The 15,464-nt window shown below is 44.4% G+C and overlaps 1 protein-coding gene across 1 annotated transcript; it reads left to right on the forward strand.

The window, feature by feature from the left end:
* The first annotated feature begins 12,073 nt into the window (after positions 1 to 12,073).
* MOS (MOS proto-oncogene, serine/threonine kinase) lies at positions 12,074 to 13,449 on the forward strand. Its single transcript, XM_038391716.2, has one exon. It carries the CDS (start codon positions 12,209 to 12,211, stop codon positions 13,256 to 13,258), a length of 1,050 nt encoding a protein of 349 aa, XP_038247644.1. The 5' UTR covers positions 12,074 to 12,208; the 3' UTR covers positions 13,259 to 13,449.
* The last annotated feature ends 2,015 nt before the right edge of the window (positions 13,450 to 15,464 follow it).

Consider the following 15,464-nt stretch of genomic DNA (forward strand, 5'->3'; position numbering starts at 1 on the left):
GCACGAGTCTAGAAAGAGAAGCCATGTTAGTAATCTGGTTGTGCTTCCTCTTCACGTGCACTAACGTGGTGACATAGGTTGCTATGAAAGGCTTGTTTGGAGGAATTGCATTGGATACAGTAGAACTGCTGTACTAGGAATTTTATTAAATAAAGGGGTGTGCTCCCCCTTCTGGTCAATAAGGATCATGCCACCAGATATAGAAAATGGTTGAATAGATAGGCACATTCATGCGGGTGCAATCTCTTTCTCTCTTCTGTACTTGGGTAACTGGGCCCAAACAATGGAGGGGTTTGGATGCTAAGTATAAAAAAGACACTCTTCAGTAATGTGCTGTGTAATGTGTTGTGCAATGTTACTGTGTTATATGAAAATCAAAGCTATTAAAAGTCGGTTCTCTTTCTAAAAAATTCTGCTTTAATTACATTCAGACGGAAAGAGGCCAAGTATCCCTCCACATTCCCTGCCTCCTCTACCTCCCAGCAACTGCTGTCATGCATAGGATTTAGTTTCCGCAAGGGAAGATACATTTGGGGACCTAAAGAACTTTAGCGTATACCCTTTCATTACCACAATCTAATGCAATGTACATTGAGAGAAGAATGCAGTTTGCTTTCTCTGCATGTTCATGTTTTTGGGACGAACAGACATCATCAATGTGGAAATCATAATTGTCTAACATAACTGTTACAAGTTACACTGAAGATGAGCGCAAATCAAAGAAGTGAGGGGAGGGGAAAAGAACTTGAACGATTAACATCCAAGCAGAAAATCTCTAATAAAATTATTTTGAAAAGGACTTTTAAAAGAAAAAAATAAGGTGTACTATTTGAAAGGTGCTTAATCAGAAAGTGGAATGTGTTTAAATGAGTTGATTTAAAGAAATTCCAGTTGATGGTGCCCTTTAAGTTATTTCTCCTGTTCTTCAGTCTAATACTTTCCTGGCACAAAAACCAGAAGCTTGACTTTTTTTTTTTTTTACAGGTGCTGAGTGCCTGTAGTGACCTTTGAGGTCAACACGGTGTGGCTGCTCACTACCTCTGAAAAACAGAAACGTGGGGGTTGGGGGAGAGGACAAAGAGGAGTGGAAGAACTCACAAGAGAGGGGAAATCCTCATTCTTGAGGAAGAAAATGTTCTTAATTTAAATATTCCTCGATATAAGCCCAAACCTCCCATCTAGCATTCAAGAGCCTGTCTTAGTCTGTTGGAAAGCATCCGTAGCAAACAGGTTTCACCCACCGAAAAGATACCAAAGTCCCCTGAGACCCTAAAGCAGAGATTGTCTGTACAGGTAACTGCACACTGGGACCGTGATACGTTACTAGAGCTGGTAGGGGCTGCCATAAGAGAAAAATAGTAATTAATTAATTAAAGTCTCCTACCTACATTATAGACTCCTCTATTTACCGTGCCACATCTCTTCTACCTTATCTCCTCAGTTTGGCTAAAATCAGTACCTGCCCAGGAGGTGGCATTCACTACCTGGACACCCAGAAAGTAACTTAACATGCCTTATTGCCTAATTTATGAATTGCACCCAAAGTCTGCTACTTTACAGACAAATAAAATACAAGTTCCTACAGGGTTGCTGGAACAATTTTTATAGTGGGTTTGCTGAGAGCCATTGAACCAAACTGTGAATCCTGTATATAATGGAAACCACTTCAACCCAGGGGGTGTGGCAGCACCCCCCACATCCCTAGTTCTGGCACGTCTGTGTCCCTGCCCTGAAGCATTTACAATGTAAATAAACACAGCATGAGACAAGTGAAAACAAACCCAAAGGAAGTGGGCTAGGGTAAGAGGAAGAGAAGGGGTATACTTATAGGGTCTTGACTTTGCTTTAGGGGTCGAATACATATTCCTAGGGGGGTTGATTTGTTTGCTGTTTATTTTATTTTGATTTAAACACAAATAAAAGCATAGAACCATTGCTCTAAGGTGCCACTGATACTATTATCTGTGGTTATTCGCTAACAAAAAACACATTCCCATTCCCCCCTCACACTCCACCCTCTCACCAGCAGGCCATAGTTTCAGGATATTTTGAATGAAAGTTCCAAAGTTAAGGCAACTCCCCCCCTGAGATCACTGTGCACCCAGCCTCCTATCTTTTATAATGAGTTCAAGTGACTTTGCTGACCACAAGTGTGGCAGCAGGGCATGGGGTGAGAGGTAATTTCACAAATAGGCAGACCATTTAGGCCATTATAGGTCATAACTAACACCTTGAAGTCTATTTAGAAGCTAATAGAGATCTGCAGAATGTGGCACACTGGTGTTATATGCTGATCCATGATTCTCAACAAGTGAACCATCAAGTTTTCACATCAGCTTCAGTGGCTGGCTGGATTTAATACATGGCTCCTCAGAGAGCCTGTTTCAAGATGGCAAAGGCATGGAAGACAATAGTGATCTCCATACCCAGAGGAAATGGGCATGTTTGTTGTGGTTTTACTATCAGTTTTATTTTATGAAAATAGGATTAAAAATAAGATATTGGAGGTGGGGGGCTTGGTGGGATAGGAATAGAGGAAAGGGGGTGGACTATGCAAGCACCAAAAGGTAAGGAAGAAAAGGGGGGAGAGAGCCTGGGAAGGCAGAAGGGAATATTGATGGAGTGATAGAAAAGGGGGGGAGGGAAAGAAGGGAAGAAGATAAGCACAGAGGTGAGGGAGTGGGAGGAATCACAGTGAATAGAGTGGGAATCAGAGAGGGATGGGAGCTGAACAACCAATAAGTCTGTCAGCCAGCAAGCATAAAATGATGATGACACCAGGATGCTGCTGGGGAAAGGAAGGTGAAGCATCCACTCTCGCTGTTGGCGGTGGTTACTTGGCTACACAGGGAGCTGTGGCTTTCAGGCTACCCCAGGGCTCCTTCTGCTGCTGGATTTCCATATAGAAGGTGTGCATTGGGACCCAGCATCCCTGGGAAGCTGACATTGGGGCCAGTGTTCTTGGGTAGCTGCTGCTGGGACCAGTGGGTAGGGCCAGTCCTCAACATTCTGGCACCTGAGGTGTGGAGCTCAAATGACACCCCCATGCTTGGGCCAAAACTTTGAAAGGTCTCAATTCTGCCTTTTACCTGTTCTACTCCTCTCATGGTACTGCTCTGCTACCTACCCCAATAAAGGAGAACTAACAACTTAAACTGCCTTGTTCAAAAATTTTAAGTAACACTTAACTTTCAAATGCCTGAACAGCAAATGTAACTTTTCTTGTCTGCATAGTAAACACCGGCATTTTTATCTGTTTGAATAATCAAAGTGGTGCTTTCCGTGCCTTCTTGGTTGCAAAGATTTGACCTGCTTCCTGCTGAAGGTCCACAGTCTGGGCCAGTTCATGTTCTATTGAGATGGTTGCAAGGCCGACCAGCCTCTCCTGTGTCATTGTGGAGCGTAGATGTGTTTTTATTAACTTCAGCTTGGAGAATCTGCATTCTACATTGGCAACTGTTACAGGAAGTGTTAGAAGTATGCGCAGAGCTACAAAAGCATTTGGAAAGAGGGTGGCCATTTTATTTGTGCACATATATTCCAGAACAGCCTTTGGAGTTGATCCTGCTGAAATGTATCTTGAAAGGGCTTTCAATTCATCACCTAAATCACTCGCATCAATTGCGCATGTCATCAGGTGTCAACACTGTCTCTAGTGCCCTGCATGGCTAGTCTAGGTCTTCTTCAGATATAGTGAGGAGTTTTGGACTATCATACAACATCTCAAATATACTTCTGTGTTTCTTGAGCTGCATGAAACGTTCTTCAACTGACTGTATTGCACTATTAGCACCTGGTTAAAGAATTCAACTTTGAATTGTTGTTTGGGGTCTCTTATGGGATTATCCTGTGCCTCGTAATCAAAATGTTTTCTTCTTGGGTGACTCTTGTATTCCTGAATGGATGGGAAAACAGCTTCAGTGTGAAGTTCCTCTGACAACTTCTGTGCACTCTTCAGAATGTTTTGAAATCCCTCATCTGACCGGCAAGACTGTAGGTATGACTTTGCTTTGTCCAGTTGTTCCATTGCTCCAGATTTATCAAGGTCAACACCTTGGAGTTTCTTGCTTACAACATTTATTTCATACAGTATGTCATGCCACAACACTAAGCCACACAGAAATTCGAAGTTATGTATGTTTCTGGTGATTCCATTTCCCACTGCCACTGTTCTCCCACCAACAGTTCCTGTCATAGCATTATACTCCATAATGACAACTATGGCATCATCTATCTTCCCAATTTGGTGTTTGATAGGCTTTATCACCTTGACTCAACTTTACCATCATGTGGTCCTCAGTGGTTTCAGTGTCAGAGAGGATGTTTCCAGATGTTGCTTCAAAATTTGCCATCAATGAGTTGATGCAGAGAAAAGTATATAGATGCTTTGAATTACATTAAAAAATTCAGCAGCCTCACTAGAAGCTGATGCTGTATCACTGACCACCAAGTTCAAGGAATGAGAACTGCATGGGACAAAAAAAGCTCGAGGGTTTAACTCTCGGATCCATGTCTGCACTCCTCTGTTCTTTCATCTCATGTTGGCACCATTATCGTACCCCTGACCTCTCATGTCAGCTATCACAATTCCCGTATCTTCCAGCTTTTTAAGAAGCACATTTGTCATACCAGCTCCTGTAGTATCATCAATGTCAATAAAGTCTAGAAAATGCTCTCTGACAGTCACCATTGCAGGAACATTTTCACTAGGTTCTGTTGCTGTTACAAAACGCACCATTAAAGTCATTTGTTCCGTATGGCTGATGTCAGGTATGCAGTCCAGAATAGCAGAGTAATATCTTGCTGACTTCAGATCTGCCACAATCTTCTGTTTGACTTTTGTTGCCAGTACCTGCAGATCTCATTTTGAATTGTTTTTCCAAGGTAGTGGGGTGTGTACATTTCTTGGGTGGTGACTCTTCTTAGATGCTCCTGGAGTACAGCATCAAACTCAGCCATCAGCTCCACAATTTTAAGGAAGTTTCCATTGTTTGGCACAGCTAATCTGAAGTGCCACGCAGTGCTAGGTTTTGGGTAGCAAGCATTCTCACAATGGCAATGAGCCTTTTCAGAACATTTTGCCGGTAAAGAGACTCTGATGCAATCTTCTCTTGAAGCTGATCATCTCTGGTGGCCTTTAACCTTAGTCTCATCTCAAGCTCTTTCCACCTATGGAATGCTCTCTGGTTATTTGCTGCCTTCTCATGGAATGCCAGATTTCTCGCCAGATTTTTCCAGTCCTTTGTTCCTGTAGAACCCAATGTGACTGGAACATTAGACTGGAAGAGTTTGCAACAAAAACAGTCTGCAGCATTCTGCGTTTTTGAGTACGTAAGTCATGGCCTCTCGACTTTGTCACCATTGGGAATTTCATACCAGTAATGTGTTGGATGGAAACTTCCATTTTCATTGTCTTTGGGTAACATGAAATGTTTCACTTGCTATGGCCCATGAAGTACAAGGAAGTTCCTCAGGCTGCTGCTCAAGTGGGTCCACAGTCCTGAATCATCTAGACTTAAGGAACTCAGCAGCAGCTGTTTCTTGTGCCTCCACCACACTCTTCTCTGATCTACACTTTTCTTCAGGAATGTGCATGGTTATATCCATTTGAGATGGAGATATGGATGGTGCAGTAGCTGCCAGGTCACCTGCACTCTGACTAACTGGAAGATCAAGCATCTCCTCACCACTCACATCCTCACTAGGGCCGGAACATTTATGTCTAAGTATCTCAGGAGAGCTCCTTCCTGCTTAGATAGAAAAGCTTCCTTTGCTTTCTTTCTTTTTCTGAATGCTGCCCCAGAGGGGCGTTTTCTTCTTTCACTCATGACTGCTGTTCTATGCCAGCTATAGTGACTATCAACACTCAGTTGAAGGGGACAAATAAGCAGGCTGGTATCAGGGCCTGATTGAGGGAAGATATCAGCGTCTTAAGGGCCTAACTGGCTCCTACTACTTCAGTTGACTACCTGTTCTCCTCAATGGGTTCAGGGAAGCAGCAGGAAACAGGAAGCTCCCTGAGAAGCTGGTGTTAATCAGTCCAGGCTCCTGGGGGTGCTAGAAAGGTCCATAAGAGGCTCCTCCTCCTCTCTCTCCCTGCAGCTCCTGTTATTCCCTCTCACCTTTTCTCCTGCCTGCCTGTTCTGTCTCTTGTGCCCTCCTTCCTCCAGCACAGCGCTCCACCATCTCTGTGCATCTAGAGCAGAGAGGATACATATGCACTAGCAGCAGACACAATTTTTTACACTCTGGGTCCTAGTCGCCCACACACACACAGTCTGGCACCTAGATTCATAGATTCATAGATACTAAGGTCAGAAGGGACCATTCTGATCATCTAGTCCGACCTCCTGCACAGCGCAGGCCACAGAATCTCACCCACCCACTCCTATGAAAAACCTCACCCATGTCTGAGCTATTGAAGTCCTTAAATCATGGTTCAAAGACTTCAAGGAGCAGAGAAGCCTCCCTCAAGTCAACCATGCCCCATGCTACAGAGGAAGGCAAAAAACCTCCAGGGCCTCTCCAATCTGCCCTGGAGGAAAATTCCTTCCCGATCCCAAATATGGCAATCAGCTAAACCCTGAGCATATGGGCAAGATTCACCAGCCAGATACACCGCCTCCGCCTCAGTTCACCTCATGGTAAGGCCTGCCCTGTTAGTGGGGGCCATCTGGCAGGCCCTGGCTTACTGTCTGCATCCTGGTTCTGGACTAGAAAGAGCACTGAGCACAGTAGCCTCAAGCCACCTTAAAGCTCCTCCTGCTGCTAGGCTCTCATAAGAAGAAGGTGGGAGAGTGTGGGGGAGGAAGCCACTGGGGTGCTTTGTTCCAGGCAAGTTCCATCTGGGACAAGAGATGCTGGAAGATCCTAATTCATCCCTGGCTCTTTTCTGTCTAACTAACATGATAAAAACCCATATTTTGCCATCCCAATCTGTTTGTCTAAATTCCTCCCAACTGACCTGTTCCCAATGGGAATCTGCTGTTCCATAGAGCTGGGAGATAGAATCATAGAATCATAGAATATCAGGGTTGGAAGGGACCCCAGAAGGTCATCTAGTCCAACCCCCTGCTCAAAGCAGGACCAAGTCCCAGTTAAATCATCCCAGCCAGGGCTTTGTCGAGCCTGACCTTAAAAACCTCTAAGGAAGGAGATTCTACCACCTCCCTAGGTAACGCATTCCAGTGTTTCACCACCCTCTTAGTGAAAAAGTTTTTCCTAATATCCAATCTAAACCTCCCCCATTGCAACTTGAGACCATTACTCCTCGTTCTGTCATCTGCTACCATTGAGAACAGTCTAGAGCCATCCTCTTTGAAACCCCCTTTCAGGTAGTTGAAAGCAGCTATCAAATCCCCCCTCATTCTTCTCTTCTGCAGACTAAACAATCCCAGCTCCCTCAGCCTCTCCTCATAAGTCATGTGCTCTAGACCCCTAATCATTTTTGTTGCCCTTCGTTGTACTCTTTCCAATTTATCCACATCCTTCCTGTAGTGTGGGGCCCAAAACTGGACACAGTACTCCAGATGAGGCCTCACCAGTGTCGAATAGAGGGGAACGATCACGTCCCTCGATCTGCTCGCTATGCCCCTACTTATACATCCCAAAATGCCATTGGCCTTCTTGGCAACAAGGGCACACTGCTGACTCATATCCAGCTTCTTGTCCACTGTCACCCCTAGGTCCTTTTCCGCAGAACTGCTGCCGAGCCATTCGGTCCCTAGTCTGTAGCGGTGCATTGGATTCTTCCATCCTAAGTGCAGGACCCTGCACTTATCCTTATTGAACCTCATTAGATTTCTTTTGGCCCAATCCTCCAATTTGTCTAGGTCCTTCTGTATCCTATCCCTCCCCTCCAGCGTATCTACCACTCCTCCCAGTTTAGTATCATCCGCAAATTTGCTGAGAGTGCAATCCACACCATCCTCCAGATCATTTATGAAGATATTGAACAAAACGGGCCCCAGGACCGACCCCTGGGGCACTCCACTTGACACCGGCTGCCAACTAGACATGGAGCCATTGATCACTACCCGTTGAGCCCGACAATCTAGCCAGCTTTCTACCCACCTTATAGTGCATTCATCCAGCCCATACTTCCTTAACTTGCTGACAAGAATGCTGTGGGAGACCGTGTCAAAAGCTTTGCTAAAGTCAAGAAACAATACATCCACTGCTTTCCCTTCATCCACAGAACCAGTAATCTCATCATAAAAGGCGATTAGATTAGTCAGGCATGACCTTCCCTTGGTGAATCCATGCTGACTGTTCCTGATCACTTTCCTCTCCTCTAAGTGCTTCAGGATTGATTCTTTGAGGACCTGCTCCATGATTTTTCCAGGGACTGAGGTGAGGCTGACCGGCCTGTAGTTCCCAGGATCCTCCTTCTTCCCTTTTTTAAAGATGGGCACTACATTAGCCTTTTTCCAGTCATCCGGGACTTCCCCCGTTCGCCACGAGTTTTCAAAGATAATGGCCAAGGGCTCTGCAATCACAGCCGCCAATTCCTTCAGCACTCTCGGATGCAATTCGTCCGGCCCCATGGACTTGTGCACGTCCAGCTTTTCTAAATAGTCCCTAACCACCTCTATCTCTACAGAGGGCTGGCCATCTCTTCCCCATTTTGTGTTGCCCAACACAGCAGTCTGGGAGCTGACCTTGTTAGTGAAAACAGAGGCAAAAAAAGCATTGAGTACATTAGCTTTTTCCACATCCTCTGTCACTAGCTTGCCTCCCTCATTCAGTAAGGGGCCCACACTTTCCTTGGCTTTCTTCTTGTTGCCAACATACCTGAAGAAACCCTTCTTGTTACTCTTGACATCTCTTGCTAGCTGCAGCTCCAGGTGCGATTTGTCCCTCCTGATATCTTTCCTACATGCCCGAGCAATATTTTTATACTCTTCCCTGGTCATATGTCCAACCTTCCACTTCTTGTAAGCTTCTTTTTTATGTTTAAGATCCGCTAGGATTTCACCATTAAGCCAAGCTGGTCGCCTGCCATATTTACTATTCTTTCGACTCATCGGGATGGTTTGTCCCTGTAACCTCAACAGGGATTCCTTGAAATACAGCCAGCTCTCCTGGACTCCCTTCCCTTTCATGTTAGTCCCCCAGGGGATCCTGGCCATCTGTTCCCTGAGGGAGTCAAAGTCTGCTTTCCTGAAGTCCAGGGTCCGTATCCTGCTGCTTACCTTTCTTCCCTGCGTCAGGATCCTGAACTCAACCAACTCATGGTCACTGCCTCCCAGATTCCCATCCACTTTTGCTTCCCCCACTAATTCTACCCGGTTTGTGAGCAGCAGGTCAAGAAAAGCGCTCCCCCTAGTTGGCTCCCCTAGCACTTGCACCAGGAAATTGTCCCCTACGCTTTCCAAAAACTTCCTGGATTGTCTATGCACCGCTGTATTGCTCTCCCAGCAGATATCAGGAAAATTAAAGTCACCCATGAGAATCAGGGCATGCGATCTAGTAGCTTCCGTGAGTTGCCGGAAGAAAGCCTCATCCACCTCATCCCCCTGGTCCGGTGGTCTATAGTAGACTCCCACCATGACATCACTCTTGTTGCACACATTTCTAAACTTAATCCAGAGACACTCAGGTTTTTCCACAGTTTCGTACCGGAGCTCTGAGCAGTCATACTGCTCCCTTACATACAGTGCTACTCCCCCACCTTTTCTGCCCTGCCTGTCCTTCCTGAACAGTTTATAACCATCCATGACTGTACTCCAGTCATGTGAGTTATCCCACCAAGTCTCTGTTATTCCAATCACGTCATAATTCCTTGACATCACCAGGACCTCCAGTTCTCCCTGCTTGTTTCCAAGGCTTTGTGCATTTGTATATAAGCACTTGAGATAACCTGTTGATCGCCCCTCATTCCCAGTATGAGGCAGGAGCCCTCCCCTCACAGACCTTCCTGCCTGTGCTTCCTCCCGGTATCCCGCTTTCCCACTTACCTCAGGGCTTTGGTCTCCTTCCCCCGGTGAACCTAGTTTAAAGCCCTCCTCACTAGGTTAGCCAGCCTGCTGGCAAAGATGTTCTTCCCTCTCTTCGTAAGATGGAGCCCGTCTCTGCCCAGCACTCCTCCTTCATGGAACACCATCCCATGGTCAAAGAATCCAAAGTCTTCTCTCCGATGAGATAACAGCATTCTCATTCACCTCTGGTCCAGATTCCACAAGTTTGCTCAATACTTGAAACTAGGATGTTCCAAAATCAGATCTCTCTCCTGACAGACTAACGCTAAAACAGGCAGCACTCATGCAGTCTCAGCACTAAGCTGTGTCTCATTTGTGGGTTGCCAGAGACTGAAGTCTTTGAGATCTGCTTTGATGGTTACTCCAGGTTTCAGATAGGGTCAGAGGAGGCCAACAGGGATATCAGGTATTCTCTCCTGGACCCGACTGCTCACAGGGACATCTGCGAACGCAGTCATGGTCCCTTCTGAGGGAGAGAATGCTGGTACTGGTGTACCTGTCTGAGAAGGGCATAGTCTCACCACATTTGGAATGTCCCTTGAAGCCACTAAGCTGCTTCCTGTGCATCCTGAAAAGAAAAAAGGGTCACAAAAACCACAACTGTCAGAGCAGCATCAGTCAACAGAGTTAGTGCAGGCCAAGATCCAACTCGGAGGAAGCAGGAGCTAGCACTTCAAGGAAGTAGGTGCTAAGAACTAGGGGCTAGATTTTCATGGGTATTTATATACCTGAAGATGCAGATAGGAGCCTAGTGGGATTTCCAAAAACACCTAGTCGCCTAATTCCAATTTAAGCCAATGGGAGTTAGGCACCTAGTCACTTCGGAAAATCCCACTAGGTACCAGTCTGCAACTTTAGGCACCTAAATCCCTTTGGAAATCTGACCCTAGAAGTCCCAATGCATCAATGAATATAGCTGGTGTATAGAACAGAAATAGTTGGCACAAAATGCTCTGAAGAAATGAGAGCAAGAGACTCAAAGTACCAAGGCACTGCAGAATATTTGGCCCGGTTTGTCATAGCTACCCGTTGGAGCACCTTCACCCACTAAAGTCCAAAGGGAACCGTAGATGCTTTCATGCACTCCAGGGCATATAAGATGCCTTCTGCTAAAACCAGTGGTTCTAGAACTTTGAGCCTTAGGCGTTCCTGACTTTGTGCCCAAGGACACAGAGTGGGGAGCCAGCACAACTGTATCCTAAGAGAAATTATTTTCTCTTTCTTTTTCAATTATAGTTTTTTGTTCATTTTATTGTATTTATTAACTATAATTCTGGGTAGGTATTGTTGTTTTATTTTCTTGCTAGAGCAGCTACAATAACTTCTCCAACTTATTTACTACACAGGATCTAGAAAAAAAACATTTATCATCCTCCTGAGCTGACTGGGTGGGGTAAAATGTTATGGGGGGACTAGATGGAATTACTATTCATTTATTATTTACTACTTATAAACAGATGAAACATTACAACATTTTGCTTTTACCCAGATATTATCCTTGTGTCTCTCTGTACTGACTGGGGCATCCAAGTAATTTGTTTTTGTACCAGTTATATTTAGGTGGCAACTAATCATTCTCTTAACAAACTAATTAATGGTTTTAGAGTAGCAGCTGTGTTAGTCTGTATCCGCAAAAAGAACAGGAGTACTTGTGGCACTTTAGAGACATTTGTTAGTCTCTAAGGTGCCACAAGTACTCCTGTTCTTTAAACTAATCAATATTAGCTTTCTCAGTTTCAACTGCTTCCGCCAGTAACAGCGGTGAGGTATTTAATGCACCTGGTGACTATCATTCTTGCCTACAGTGAAATATTTTACTTGATCACTGTGGTCCATTTACTCTTGGGATATTTTCTAATGACATTCAGTTGGGATTCTTTAAATAACATTTTATCCTGTGATGAGAAATGATGCAAAAGGCAAGTATCCCGTAATGTGAGTTAACATATTTTAGCCTAAACCCCATTTGTATCAAGTAGCTTTCTTTAAAAGCCTTGATTTAAGTGCAATTTGCTTTCAGTGTTGGAGAAAAATGTTTGCAGCTGAAACTGATTGGGGTTCAGCTATCTAGTGACAGATGCAGCTCATTTGGAGAGACAGAGAGAGCATAAAAGAGGCTCTGGGAAAAAACTGCTTAGCTCCTCTTTTTTTTTTTTTTTTTAGGAGGCTCTCAGCCTGTCTTTGTTTGTTATTATTAATGCAGCCCTTGTTCATATTCTCAACTCACTATGCCATCCCCTATCCCTCTTAATCGTCTCCTGCCCTTGGAGTTTTCCCCCTCTGTGGACCTGCGGCCCTGCAGTAGTCCCTTGGTACTCCCTGGAAAAGGTGGAAAACTCTTCTTGGGGGGAACTCCTTCACCGAGGGCTCGTCGGCTGCCTCCACGCCTGGCCTGGTGCTCTATAGACTGGGATCAATTGTGCCTATTACAGCCCCTGGGCTCTGGGGGCTTTGGGTCCGTCTACAAGGCCACCTATCATGGGGAGACAGTGGCTGTGAAACAGGTGAAGAAGTGCAGCAAGAACCGGCTGGCATCACGGCAAAGTTTCTGGGCTGAGCTGAATGTGGCCCGCCTACACCATGACAATGTGGTACGTGTTGTAGCTGCCAGCACGTGTGCTCCTGCCAGCCAAGACAGCCTGGGCAGCATAATAATGGAATATGCGGGCCGCACTACTTTGCACCATGTCATCTATGGCACTAGCTGCCTGCAGGGAAAGGGAGAGGATGATGGGGGTGGATGTGGCAGAGAACCCCTAAGCATTGCTGAGTCCCTGGGTTATTGCTCTGACATTGTGACTGGCTTAGCCTTCCTCCACTCACAGTGTATTGTGCACCTGGACCTGAAGCCTGCTAATGTATTCATCACCGAGAAGGGTGTGTGTAAGATTGGAGACTTTGGGTGCTCCCAAAAGCTGGAGGATAGTGTGTCCCCAGGTCCCCAGCTTTACCAGCAGGGGGGTACATATACTCACCGTGCCCCTGAGCTCCTCAAAGGGGAGAAGGTCACCCCCAAAGCAGACATCTACTCTTTTGCTATCACCTTATGGCAAATGGTTTCCCGAGAGCCGCCTTATTTGGGTGAGCGCCAATATGTGCTCTATGCCGTGGTGGCCTATAACTTGCGTCCATCTTTGGCTGCTGCAGTCTTCTCCGAGTCAGCCTCGGGCCGAAGACTTGAGACTGTCATTTGCAGCTGCTGGAGATCTGATGCAGAGGAGCGTCCCACTGCAGACCTGCTTCTTCAAAGCCTCCACTCCCTGCAGAATAGACTGTAGCAATGTAGCAGGTTCTGCAATATCTTTTTCTTTCTTTTTTTCCCCCCTTTTATTGCTGACTTTTCTCTTTCTTGTTTTGTGTTTGGCTGCATTAATGTGTTGTGGATCTGACCCTTGTTTCTTCCAAAGGGTTTTAAAAAAAAAAAAACTACCTGTTGTGAAATTTCTATAAATAAAGTGATTAAACCCAGCTTGGTCAGTGTTGAAGAAAAGAATGGAGGTAAGACTGTCTGAAATGAGTTTGCTGTTTTGGGACTGGGCTCTGTCCTGCCTTGCTCAGGAGAAACTAGAGAATGAATCTGGGCTTCTAGTCTGTTTCCAACTCTGGTTTTTGAGGGGTGAAGTATAAAGGTGTATGAAGTCATCCTTGTCATCTTTTTTTTTTTAAAAGAAATTTTTAAAATGCCTCAAACTAGAGTGATGGGAGTCCTGTAATAACCTGGCTAACTATTCCCAAAATGTGCGATTGGGGCAGCATTTTAAATTGCCTCAAAGAAATTTCCTGTATTTGCATATTGGTGGTCTTTCTTTTCATTCCTAATTTCCCCAAACAAATATTGATCATACATCCTATGAGCAGATGTACAGAGAAAAATGAAACATTGAGGATAATTGAAATCTCTCTTCCTCCACTTCCCCAAATGTTGCCTCATTTTATGTGAAATGGGTTAGGATTAAAGGTATTGTGTAGCTTGTGTCCCTGTTTAGCAATCTCACAATGAAATAAGGTGGGTTTTTCATCAGTCTAAACTTTAAAAGGTAAGAAACAGACTCTACAAATGCTGTATTAGCAAGTGTATTGGGTTAAGAAAAAGATGCAGCATTGCCAGCTGTTATGGTGAATCTATCTGTATTTGATGGTTTACTTAAAGCACCAGCCCTTGGAGTCATCAGAGAATCGCAGCTTTCACATATTTAAAAAGAGTTAGTTTCTAGTCACCATGCTGCAAAGAGAACCTGGAAAATGTAAACCCTAAAGGCTCAAAAAACTGAAAGGAAATAAGATTCCCAACATTTTAAAAGCCAAACTTATGACTTGGGGGGCTTGACTCTCAGCTTGAATACTTGAAACTAGGGTTGTTTTGGCACTAAGGAAGACGTTTAGAACAGCTGGGGAAAAAGATGCCCTAACAACATTAACATTTTTAGTGATGATATTCTAATTGAGAAACTACTACCACTTAGATTATCACACTCATTTGCTTGCTTTACTGATCTCTCCCCTTCATCTTATGTCTGTTGTCTTGTCATAACCTATGCTGTAAGCTCTCTGGGGCAGAGACTGTCTTTAACTGTGTCTGCAGAAAAGAAAAGGAGTACTTGTGGCAGCTTAGAGACTAACAAATTTATTTGAGCATAAGCTTTCGCGAGCTACAGCTCACTTCATCGGACACGGCTGCTACTCTGAAACCTATGTCTGCAGAGTGCCTAGCATAATGGAGCCTTGATCGGTGTCACTGTAACTGATGATTACTGTCCAGAATGTAATTCTTATTTAGAACTATGAAGACTAGACTGCTATAGTTTGTACTTTTTCAGCTGTTCCTTTTATGCTTCATTTTTTGGAAGAGGGAAGTGGTGGTTCAGTCCACTTTTGTTTTTTCTCACTCATCTCCATTCCTGAAAGGATTAATGTATCACAAGTCAGAAAATGACTGATCTGTTCATGTCTCATGAAGTCTTAGAAACGGGTAACTGTGAATTTTGTGATGGAAATTCTAATCTTCAATATGAAAATGTCTGTAGTTTGTTGATCACAGAATGAACATATTTAAAAGGTACCCCTAAATCTTTTAAATGTTTTTTTTAATTAAGGAGGGCTTTGAAAAGCAAACTGAAGTCTAGGAAAATCCTAAAGGTAAATTGGTTTTTCTTCATGCTTCTTGTTTCCTTCAAAACATGCTTTATGGAAGTTGTGTGTGGCAATTTACAGTGTACCATGATCACTGTGGCTTGCCGTATAATACTGTACAAATCGTGTCTTATAAATTGGGATTGTTTTATGAATTTTAACGTGGGTTTACCATATTGAGTTAATTGGCTGTCTTGAAAACGTGCTGACCAGAGTGCATTAATGTAAAACCTAATTTAGAATATAATCTCCACCAAACTATCCACCTATGGGACTAATGGTCTGCAGACAAAATTTTAAGAAAGTGACACCTAGTGTTCTGAATGTAGAAGAACACCATAAAACTAATGGATC

This window comes from Dermochelys coriacea, chromosome 2 (genome assembly GCF_009764565.3).
Source record: "Dermochelys coriacea isolate rDerCor1 chromosome 2, rDerCor1.pri.v4, whole genome shotgun sequence".
Lineage (NCBI taxonomy): Eukaryota > Metazoa > Chordata > Testudines > Dermochelyidae > Dermochelys > Dermochelys coriacea.

Excerpts from the sequence above, each read along its gene's own strand:
- MOS (XM_038391716.2), top strand. The coding sequence starts at position 12,209 with ATGCCATCCCCTATCCCTCTTAATCGTCTCCTGCCCTTGGAGTTTTCC.